The sequence below is a fragment of the Pagrus pagrus genome, assembly GCF_965226575.1.
Source record: "Pagrus pagrus genome assembly, chromosome: 12".
NCBI lineage: Eukaryota > Metazoa > Chordata > Actinopteri > Spariformes > Sparidae > Pagrus > Pagrus pagrus.
Window position 1 is genome coordinate 13,780,381 of NC_140196.1, and position 12,189 is coordinate 13,792,569.

Genomic DNA, 12,189 nt, shown 5'->3' on the forward strand with positions numbered 1-12,189 from the left:
AGACCGTCACAGACTGAGACAAGAAACATATAACAGTTGACATGTGAAATATAACCCTGTAGTCAAATAGTTATGTATTTATCTCCTTATCTCTGCAGCAGGTGGCATGCAGCAAAACACTGTGTCTCACATAGACACAAGGAATGGAAAAACACATAAACACACAACAAATATGGACTTGGAAGACATAAATGTACAAACACAGTGCAGGTTTTTACAGTGCAGCAGTGACCCCCAGAGGTACTTAATGAGCAGAAGAAAAACATTATACTCGAAACTCTTTCACTGTGAGATGTTAGAAAATGTACGAACACTAGAACATTTTGTGTTGATGTTTCACCACTAGCACCTTAAAGGATAACTACCGTTTTTTACAACCTGGACCTTATTTCCAGCAAAATATATGGTCATTTACTCACCCAGATAACTTTGGTGTCATTCGGCGTCGTTCGGACGAAATTAGATCCAGTGTAGCGCCGATATATCTATATAATGCGAGTAACGGGGCATCGACACAGCCTCTATATAACGCATTATCTACCACGAAACTAGTTCATTTCACCAATATTTTGTTACGATACGCTAGTGCTACTCCCCTCTGAGTCCGGGCTCGTCTGTTGTCAACATGCGGGGTCTGTAGGTTGCCCTACTACCTCTGACCTGGAAGATGTCGTCTCTGAGCTGCGCGCGCACCCGCGACAGCCCAGCGTGTTTACCTGTAGCTGCTACTGCTAGTTTGACCCCGGATGTTGATAACGGACGAGCCCGGACTCAGAGGGGAATAGCACTAGCATATCGTAACAAAATATTGGTGAAATGAACTAGTTTCGTGGCAGGTAATGCGTTATAGAGGCTGTGTGTCGCTGCCCCGTCTCTCCCATTATATGGATATATCGGCGCTACACTGGATCTTATTTCGTCCGAACGACTTCAAATGACACTAAAGTTATCTGGGTGAGTAAATGACCATATAGTTTGCTGGAAATAAGGTCCAGGTTGTAAAAAACGGTACTTATCCTGTAACCTTGATTCCAAAAAAGTTGGGACATTGTGTAAAACATTGAAACAAGTACAAAGATCTCATCAACTTCATTGATTTTTGTAAATATATGTTTATTTTGAATTTGATGTAAGCAACGAGTTTCAAACAAGTTGGGATAAGAGCAACAAACGCCTGAGGAAGTTGCTGAATGCTCCAAAAACACCTGTGTAGAACGTGTTGATGAAGGTTCTCAGTCATCCAGGTCATGTTAATTCTAAGTGCTGTATTGTAGGACGCGTTTCAGTTTCTTGAAGACGTTTCACCTCTCATCCAAGAGGCTTGTTCAGTTCTCACTAACTGGAGGGGAGTCACAGGCTGTAAAACTCTGTGTGTGAGTGTCCTTACAGAGTCGTTAAGGACACGTGTGAGCTCTGAGTTTCAGAGTCGTTAGGGCCACTTGTGGGTCGTTGACCCAACCGGTCTTCATGTGGGTTTCTAAGGCTAGGTGAGCCCAGGTGTGGATGGTTGTTAAGCTGCCTGGGGAGAGAACTCAGTACAGCATTGTAGGTGGGTGATAAGTAATGTGGTGATAGGCCACCTCCTCTGTTCAAAGAAGGTCGTTCCAGTTTGACATTGATGGATTCCTTTACTCCTCTTTCAAACCATCTGTCTTCTCTGGCCAAGATGTTTACACTGTTGTCCTCAAAGGTATGATTTTTCCCCTTCAGATGTAAGTGGACAGCCGAGTCTTGAGGAGGAGTTGGCCCTCCTGTGTTGTGTCATTCGTTTATTGAGAGGATGTTTTGTCTCCCCAATGTACAAATCTGTGCAGTCCTGGCTGCACTGAACAGCATAAACTACAGTACTCTGTTTAAGCCTTGACGTGTTGGTAGGTTTTGAAGTGAACAGGGATATGATGTTTATTGAAGATCCTCCTGAGTTTCTCAGATATTCCTGCTGCGTTTTTCCGTCTCTGAGAGAAAAAAATGTAACATCATCGTAATTTGCTGTATGTCCTCTCCATAAATGGCACAGTACAGGAGGGTCAACTCCTCAAGTCAAGACTCTGCTGTCCACTTACATCTGAAGGAGAAAAATCATTTCTCAGGTACAGGTGAACAGGTTCAATGGTAACAGGTGATAGTATCGTGTTTTACTATCTCAGACGTTCACATGCAAGGAGGGGGCGAGGTTCAACATTTTGTGAAACTCATGATTATATAAAGGATATTACTACATTGGGCTCAGGAAGACTTTGTTTAAAAACATTTGTAATACATTTGTTTGCAAATGATTGCATTCTGTTTTTATTTACATTTCACTCAGCATCCCAACTTGTTTGCAACCGGGGTTGTAAACCAAATCTGCAAACAGTTTACAATGAGATACACAATAATGTGAGTAGTTACTCAGGAACGACTTGGTAAGTATAACTGTAATTTAATGATGTTATCATACCTGCCAACGTTAGACTATGAAAATGAAAGAGAACTTTTTACTTTTACTCCTTGCATTTTAACACAAATATGTGTACTTTCTCCTTACATATTTAAAACAGGCTTGTTACTTTAGTTTTAATGCATTTGAGGGCAATTATCGTTTTTTTACGACGTTTTATCAAACCAAAATGTATTTGATGTCCTGGGAATGTGACTCAACAATCAACTATATCTGGTGCGTTTACGAACAGCTCGGTCAAGTCATACTGATTCTGCCTATAAGTTTAATAGTCTTTGAATTATAACAATACAACATGAGGTTCAGTTAGCTTTCAAATGGCCGGTAAAAATGAGAGATACTTTTTACTTTTATACTCTAAGTACAATTCAGCCTGTTGCTTTATTACTTTTACTTGAGCAAAGTAGTTGAATCAGTACTTGTACTTTGACCAGAGTCCTTTTTTACACAGGTATCTGTTAGAGTATAGAATGTGTGTACTTTTGCCATCACTGCCTCTCAAAGGTATGTCGGTATCAGCATATATGTTGTCTGATATGTGCCAGAATAATCTTTATTTTGCACAGAACATCATGCAGCGAAAGGTGTTTAAGAGTATTTATAATTATTAAATCCCCAGTTAAGTTTTCTGTTTCAGTGATCTGATGTCATTTTAGACAATAAAGTTCAATGTTAAACTGTAAAATATCCTGCCTCCATGTCACTAGGACTATACTGTTCTCGGCATCCCCCCCAAATATTGAGTATTTGTCGGGCTCTAGTCCTCACAAGTATAGAAGTACAAACAAGTGTGAGACACAGAGAGAGCGAGTATACATTTGGGAGTTCAGACCATTATAAAAACTCTAAGAACCCCTGGTGTAAAACACACACGACATACACACACATGCGGTCAACACAAGACAGACACACACACGCAGACACACTTACAGTGTGATGGTGGATAACTCTGACATCCTGCACGAATGCTGAACAGCCTGTGTGGGCTCACTGAAGCATTTCTGAGCACAGCTGCTACACAGCACAAAGACAACACAACAATACAACAAAGACAGTGTCTTTAGGGACACAAACGCACAGTCTCGTACACAACACATACACACGCACATGCACGCACGCACACACGCACGCACACACACACACACACACACACACACACACACACACACACACCTTCACACTTGGTCACGCACGCACAGGTCTAAGCAACAGATGAAATGAGATTATCTGCTGGGCCTCAGAAGACGGCGTCCTGTGGGAGCAGAGCAGGAGTGATGTCTGGCTACAGTACAACTCCATAATGAGGCTCAAGCTTCCTGCCAACAGGTACTACAAATGACTAGATTTATACATATCTGTATTTATAAGCATCTAGGATGACACATCAGAACTATTGATAAAGATATGAAAATAAATGCATTGCTGTTCTCCTGTTTCTAAATATCAGATATTGTATAATAAAGGGACAATGCCAACTGATCTACATTTAAAACAGTAGCGGTTATACAGACCAGACTTATGCAGGCCAAATAATGCTGTTTTTCATCTTGTGTCCAAGGTGTCATCAAGTGTCTGATTAAAGGAAAAAGCTAGTGCTTTTCCGTATTGTTCAACAAATCCCATGAGAACACCAAAGCTGACTTTGTATGTGTTAGTCCTTCTTTCAATACTTCCTCACCCTGTCTCACTCTTAAATCCATTATTTCCCGAACCATGTTTGAGGCAAATACCCCCATTTCCATTTGTGTGTAGATCTTCAAAACAAGCTAACAAATGCATTGTTTCAATTAACAAACTTTAGTCAAACAGAAGGAAATCATGGATTTGTTTGGAACTATTTTCAGCATTTGGTGCTCTAGTGACTATTCGTCGCAGCAGGACCTTGATGTAGGGCGGATTTTTTTTAACAAAGAAACATGCCACCCAATGTAACAGTGTGGTTTATAAGTATGTGTTTTAAATAGTCTTAGAAAGGATAAGTTCACCCAAAAAAGAAAATTCCCTCATTAACTACTCACCCCTATGCCGATGGAAAGTTTTGTAGTCTGCAAAACAAGTAGTAGTCTTAAAGAACCGAGCTCTTTGTGGACCACGACAACTCCAACTGAGTAGATAATGACCGAATTTCTATTTTTGGGTGAACTGTTCCTTTTAGGCCTTTATACACTTGAGGTGCTTTTTTTTTCCATTTATATATTTTTTTGAACTGTTGCTTTTGTCCTAAGTATTTTCACACTAAAGTTATTGCAAATTGTTTTTCCTGAGCTTTTGCATTGCCAATGAAGGCATCAACCAATCGTGATGTCACGCCATGAGAGTGGTGGACCTGTTGATTGACAGTGATTTGGGGTGATTACTATAATGTTTACTGACGGTATAACTGAAGCTCTTATATCCATCCGAGCTGTCTTCAAATCCACCAGACTGCTTTGATAAAAACAATAATTTTACCTCGTACAACATGAGAGTTGCTTGTCTACTGCCGCCTCGATCGGTTAGTTTTGTTTATATTTTGGTGTTTTAAAATGTTGCATTTTTGGTGTTGGTATTCTCATGGGATGTGTTGTTACTAAAAGAAATACAGAATATTGCCAGCACAAGTGAATCACATGTTTATGCGCACACTGCACTAGAGATGTTAAAATCCTGATCACTTAAATCATTTTTATGTACAACATTTCTCACACACAGTGTTTTCTGAAGATGTACATCACTGGAATCAGTGAACTGGATTTCTGTAACTTACAGGTAAATGCTTGATTCGTTCCCTCCGATATCAGGGGACTGAAGTTTCTGGACCAGGATGACGATTATTCCAATGAAGAGGACGAAATTGATCTGAGGAAAAACAAAACGCAATGACATAAATCTGGAGGACTCATTTGATAAAACATGAGAAAAATTTAACAAACACATCAGGATCTGCCTTACCATAATAGAAGCCACAACTGGTCCCTTGATCACCCACCAGAGGGCAGTGTTCTCATTTGTATCCCAGCATCTGATGGAGGAGGAGGATGAGGAGGAGGGTAATATCATTCAGCATGCTCTCCTTCACTTTCTCTCATCACTTGGTAATACACAGCGCCATAAAATATGTCAATCAAGTGGCCATTTGCAGAGTATCGGAGGACGGAGAGAGAGGGTCAGAGCGGAGTGGAGGATTTAAAATGGAAGCAAACGTAACAAAAGAGAATAAAATCTATAGTTTGACCTACTCAGAATGATCAATCTAATTATTTTCAGTGGTGTTTGTTTACTCACATTATGTATTGTGCACAAGAGATGATCGAGGATAAGATGGGAAATCAACAAAAGCTTGTGAATTTGCATGCTAAAACATCGGTAACCTACGTACTTACTCACATTATCAGTTTTTACAGTTGAATACATTAAATGATTTCAACAACACTGTCAATGTTTCAGCCGTTCCTAAATTTAGATTAAATAGACTTGTGAGTCAAGTGACTTATACACCGTAAACATGGCAAACAGGCAACATGCATTTCTTCTTTTTCTGAATGTAAAATCTGAAGTCGGAAGAGGAGTTATACCCAGTGTCATGGAAGTGGAGCCTCAGGACTGCCCAGACTGTGACGCAGATGGTTGGAGTTCCTGTAACAACAGTAATCATTAATAAATCTGAGAAAAATACGCAATTATTGTTATAATAACACTCATCAAGTCACACATGGAATTAGGATTATAGAATTAGGATTCGTATTTGTGTGATTGTAAACTGGATTATTCTGTATTTATCTGTAAAAAGATCAGATAAATGATGACTAATACAAGCTGTTGTCATAATCAACAGAAGTGTTTGTCTCTATGTAGTGTTGCTACTTCATCTGTGCCTCATGGTGAAGTTTGGCTGAAATTTAAAAGGCTGTTGCAACTATTAGAAACAAAACTGTTTTAACGTGACCTCCAGGATTAAGACATAAAGGTGAGGAGAGTTGAAATATCTGGTGTATCTCATTGTACTATCTCTATTCTTCTTAAGATTAAAACACTGAGAATAAAAATCTAAATAAATTGACATTTCAGAGTTGAAATGGGGTCATGAACTGTTGAATTTACAGTACGAACAGAAGCAGAAGTGAAGAAGAACTGCTTTCTGACATTATTGATAACCGCTCAGGAACAGATACTCACCCCATCCGACGATGGTGTACCAGTAGAAGTAGCGCCTCTCCGGAAAGAAAGTTTCCACCAGCAGAGTGAAGAGATACAGACCTTCGATGAACAGCCAGAAATAGTTGGACATGACACAGTAATGGAAGAAAACCATCACTGCTTTACACGCCACCTGCATGGGGAAAACACAGGAAGAGGTGCATCAGTAGAGCAAAGGCAGAGGGGCAGGATTTAACGCTCAGTCTTTCTTTGAAGAGCTCGAGACAACAAACGTCCTTACACCTGTAAGTCACAGTGCAAACAGACATCGTTGTCACTGGGGTGATGGGGCAGCAAACACGGCAATTAGCCTAAAAATGTAGCATTCAGCAGCTACTGTATGTTTTCGCAGTAGAGAGCCACCTACATGTCAGGTGGACTGTAATCTAATGACATCGTGTTAATTAAAGAGTCCATATTCTGAGTGGGGTCAACCAATTACAGCACTGATCTGATTCCTGGTACCACGACGCCATGATGGTGACCTGTGATTGCCATAGCAACAACGGTACAGCAGCGGGTTTGACAAAAAGGGCAGAGTACCCATTGATATGTTAATGAGGCTCTAGTAGAAGATTTCCACTGGCCTTGCTGAAGCCATTAGCGTACCTAATTAGGTTTATTTATCATGGCTGCTTAACAAGAACGAGCAATGTGTTGTTAGCAGACAAAGGCTAAGAGCTTGTTCTGCATTTGTAATCAGGGACGTATTAGTCATCTAATAGCGTGTTTGCTTTTTGTAAAATTTGCATGTGATTGAAGTTGGTACAAAGGTGCATTTCAAACAGAAAGACTGGAGGAGAAGTGTTTCAAGCCGTCTGTCTTTATATCTCAAACGGAACAGGCTTGATCTTATTTTGACACGCGTGCTTTCCTTGAGTGGCTGCACTCGGATGAAATCCTTTAATAGAGATATCTGGAAACTATTAAACCAATAATCTTGAAATCTACCACCAACACTCTTCAACAGACTTCTCATGCTGCTTATTTTTGGCAGAATAGGGACCAATTAGAATATAAAAGGCCTCATTTTGCAATTATCTGCTTCAAATTTGAAATAATGAAAACATTAGCCCTGTGACTTGAATATAACCTGCTCATTTTTCCATTAATTTATAACCAAATTACCAGTCATGGTTGTTTTCTTTTCTATTGATGAAAACTTCGGATGAAAAGTCATTTATCTACCACAGATAATGTGCATTTTTATTTGCACTTGATTAGTATTATCTCAGGTCCTCAAGTAACTTGTAATAAGAACAGACGTCGTCAAGTAAACATCACCTTCCATATTTCACCAAACACAGAAGTCATGTGATAATATTAGTCTCATGCCAATCGACATCTCAGTGATTCTGGGTTGTATTCTATTCAACATCTGTTTTCTGTTGTAAGACAACTGTACAAGTAAGATATTTGGTCACTGCTCATACTGTGGCGACCAGCGTTCATCAGCTGTGCTGTGAGATCGACTATATTGATGATTAAAATGAGTCATGGTAGGTTTGGAGAGGATTAGATGCAACAAAATGTTGTCAGTCCTGTGCAAATAGGGCTTATAAAGGGGTTGTTGTTACTGACTGTGTGAACGAAGCAGTGGTCGCTGTCCTCCTGAGCGTACAGCACACCGTCCTTGATGAAGACGGAGATGGCTCTCAGGATGAAGGACACAAACAGGTTCATGTGAATGAAGTTCCTGGTGCAGTGGAGCTTCCTGGAGAGAAGAGAGAGAGAAGATACATCACATCTTATCTTGTCTTCACTCCTCAGAGTCCATCAAAGCAAATGAATGAATGCAGCTGGGTGTGTTTAACCCTGTACCCTTTAACTTGATGTTCACTCCCATTGTTTACAGCCTTATTTGAAAATTGTTGAAAAATACATTTTTTTTAACAGAATGTTGAAAAAAAATGTCATGAATTTTGTCACTTCTACTGTTTTCTACAGGATCTCACAGTAGAAAATGTGGAGAACAAATTTCCAAAAGATGTACTAGTTCTGAGGCCACATTGTGACGCTCACCTGAATCTGCAGAGGATGACCATGGCTGTAGTCAGAGACACCAGCGATGTGCTGTAGCCGACAGTGTACAGGGCCTTGACTGAGGCGTAGTACTCCTCCTAATGTTGGACACAGAGGGTTAGTCATGTGCGTCTGTGCTAAATGTAATAGGAAATGTAGACGAGGTGAAAGAGGTCGTACAGGATCGGTGGTGTTGTCATAGAAGAAGCATACGTCCGCGTAGTGGGGGAACGGTTCGGACCAGCCGTCCTTGGTGCAGTTACGACTGACCTTCTCCATCTCTGGAAGTCAAAAATATGTCTGAACTGACTCTGGCTGAAGTGGACTCAATGAAATTAGTGTTTAGAATACAAATGAGTTCAAATCAAGTGAGACACAGCTAATAATTACCCTCGTCAGGGTCCATGACTTCATGGAATAAGTCTGGACAGTTGACCACCACGACTTCACCTTCCCTGGCCGCCTGCCAGCAGGTCAGGTTATCCCACATCCATGGACACGCTGAGGAGCAGATGAACAGAAACACGATGAAGTCAGTGTGGAGCTGCTATCAGCATCTCTGCTGCGATTAAGGTGATGAAATGATACTGATGCTAACTGAATTTGATTGAACTGAATTAAAGCAAGTTAAAGTAATTGAATGGGAGGTAATGAAGTTTAATTCTCAATGATATCTAACATTTTCACGACACCCATATGGACAAAACTGTCGCTTACATGGAAGCAGCTTTCGGATCTAATTACCTCTCCTGAGCTGTCTTAGTCAGCACACAGTAACGCTTTACTTTAGCTGCTGTAGCCTAAAAAGGGATCTTTATCTGAATATGTCATCTGGATAAAATACGATCTGATCTTGCCTTTGCGTTTACACCTGGTGTTTTTAGCGCGTTCTTGTTATCCTCATTGAGATCGGATCTCTGTCCTCTGTGAGGAATATGAGGCGGCTGCAAACAAGCCCCAGATTTCCTTTAAAAATCACAGTGGGTTGCTGAGTGAGGGGAAACTTTGTGAAACCATGTCTGGAGCAAATTCTTAATTTTGTGTCCCCTCTTGTAAAATATGCGTATGTAATATTTGATGAAAATATTGTGTCACGTTGCCTTGGTTTGTTGCAGAACTGGCGTGTAGGCGACTCTGTGACTAGATAAAATATATGCTCTGTTAACAGCAGATCAGCTGCCCAGACGAGTCCCACACACAGTTATTTCTTGCTGTACATGATTCATTTTTCATCGCTTTAACATTTCACGCAACGTTTGCCACTTTCAGTGCACAGAATAGATGCCTGATCTAACGTTTAGGCAATAGGTTTGGTGTCAGAAGTGACGGGGAGGACAAAAGCACAGATTCCACCCTGTTGTAAGGAGATTATTAACTGTCCATAAAAAAATTACCAGAAAAAACAAAGTTGTCAGTGCCTTCTTCACCCATGTTTTTGGTTGCCTACAGCCCCAACAACCTTCATCAATCAGAAGAGGCAGCCTTTGGTGTAGCCTGAGAGGCATAAGCTGGGGCAAAAAGCCTGCAGAGGACTAACAGTACCACTTGGTGCTGAATTAAGCTCATAGCTACAGTATGATGGTAATAAGTGCTGTTGACTCAGATGAGAGCATCGTGTTTTATATCAACTCACATCCTCTCTCTCCTCTGGATTTTTGGCAGCTAGACAGTAAGAGGACACCGTTCAAAGAGGTTCTACAATAGATATCAACCTGATGCTATAAAAATGAGGGGGACAAAAATAGGGTTTTGGAAAAGTGAGGTTGACAGCTTCCTGCTATGACCCAAAACAACACTATGAGAGTGGCGAGAGTGAAACGAAACTGTAAGTTTACAGACTGCAAATTCAAAACAGCACAATAAATCTCAGCTATAATGCTCCATAAAGATTCAGGTGATTATTCTCTGTAAATAAACACAACTACACATAAATAAAGATTGTGTTCAGTTATTGATTTAATCCAAGAAAACCTGACCAAAAGTTGAATCAACACCTCCGTAGAACTGAAAAACCTTTTTAAAGTACTTGAATGTTTAAATCACTGCAGCGCACCTGACAGTCAATTTAATTCATCGTCTATTAAACCTGACCCACCTGCATCACAAGCAGACTTAAAAGGACTGTTCACCTCACAATCAAAATACATATTTTCCCTCTTACCCGTTGAGCTATTTACCATCTAGACCGATACATATCTCTTATACATAATGGAACTAGACGGCTAAAAAACACTCAAAGCGGCAAAAAATACATTTAAAAAAGACAGCAAAGGAACTAGTTTATTTGTGCAGCGCTACACCGTACATCGCACAGAAGCATCTAGTCATGGACAAGAGGCAAGCCAACTAAAGTTAGAGCTCAGCCAAGGAGGAGGCCATCCATGTTTACATCCTGCACTGCTAGAGCATGAGCCTCTTGTCCATGAGTGGATTCAGGCTTCGTTATAGCTGTGTTCCAGCCCGTCCTCATCAGAAAACTGACCATATGGGTCGACTGTGAACACAGCTACTTACGACAGATATTTATGTGTCTTGTTAGGCTGTGACCTCGAGTGGCCATAGTAATTATTATGGCAGCAAAGAAGGAAGTCAGGTGAAGTAGTAGAGTGAGCAACAAGGTCTGTCTAGGGAGGAGGTCGATGATCGATGGGTTCAAAAAGCAGGAGACTGCTTGGTGTTTGTGTACAGTGTAAAACTTCTCTTCTTCTAACGTTTAACATTAAAATATCAAATAAATAAAACTTTGAGCGGATGACAGAAGCAACATTTGCCCACGTATATGTGAAGTAAAATTGATGGTACAGTGTACCGTCAATTTTACCGGGTACACCTGACAAATGCCAGTTCTGTCGGTTGGCACAAAATCAAAGTAAGTGAAGCTCATAAACCGGGTCGGACTGGCAAAAGCAGAAACCTACCCAACCACTGGCAATCGACCAATTCAGTCGTTCAGGTGTGACGATGTGTTGGGATGGCGGGTGTAGTTCGGTAGAAACAAAATAGATCCTACATGAAACTCCTCACAACAAGGTCTGTGGATTCACTTGAGTAACCAGGTCATGATTTCATGAAAGAGACGTTGCTGTTGAGGTTTTTAAATGTATCTATATTCAAGAGGAGGCAGATATCTCTATGGGCGATACCGTCTAAACTCAACAACTCACACCAAAACAATCTAGATGGATAAATAGTGCTACAGGTGAGAGGATTAATTTGTATTTTGTGTACTGTCCCTGATCCAAGCTCCATTTATCCTACGTTTTTTGTTTTGTTTTGACCTCCTTCGATTCCTCCACATCAATCATTACTAGACTCATACTCACTATAAATCTCATATCCTGTATTTTCAGCTCCCACAGTTTTCATTTCGCGAGTCTCTCTTTCTTTCTGGTTCATTGTCCTTCATCTCCAGCACCTCCCCGCCCTCTGTCTCCTTCTCTTTAGGTTTTACCATGTTGTTTCTGCTCGGGCGGTTTTATAGTGCAACAGAGGCCGGTACAAATCTGACTGCATATGTGCGCACTTGCATTCGTTTCGAGTGTGGCTGCATC

At 40.7% G+C, this 12,189-nt stretch overlaps 1 protein-coding gene across 3 annotated transcripts in view; it reads right to left on the reverse strand.

Annotated features, from left to right (window-relative positions):
- The window catches only part of adcyap1r1a (adenylate cyclase activating polypeptide 1a (pituitary) receptor type I), a 35,361-nt gene that overhangs the window by 8,351 nt on the left and 14,821 nt on the right, over nt 1–12,189 (reverse strand). For 2 of the 3 annotated variants that reach the window (XM_084368889.1, XM_084368888.1), the window contains exons 4-12: nt 9,029–9,139; nt 8,819–8,919; nt 8,639–8,736; nt 8,198–8,330; nt 6,596–6,749; nt 5,995–6,055; nt 5,372–5,441; nt 5,187–5,278; nt 3,371–3,454 (exon numbers count right to left, since the gene is read on the reverse strand). In XM_084368889.1, coding sequence (XP_084225015.1) covers nt 3,371–3,454; nt 5,187–5,278; nt 5,372–5,441; nt 5,995–6,055; nt 6,596–6,749; nt 8,198–8,330; nt 8,639–8,736; nt 8,819–8,919; nt 9,029–9,139 — 904 coding nt within the window. The remainder of the gene's footprint in view (nt 1–3,370; nt 3,455–5,186; nt 5,279–5,371; nt 5,442–5,994; nt 6,056–6,595; nt 6,750–8,197; nt 8,331–8,638; nt 8,737–8,818; nt 8,920–9,028; nt 9,140–12,189) is intronic. The other variant, XM_084368890.1, reaches the window with a different exon arrangement.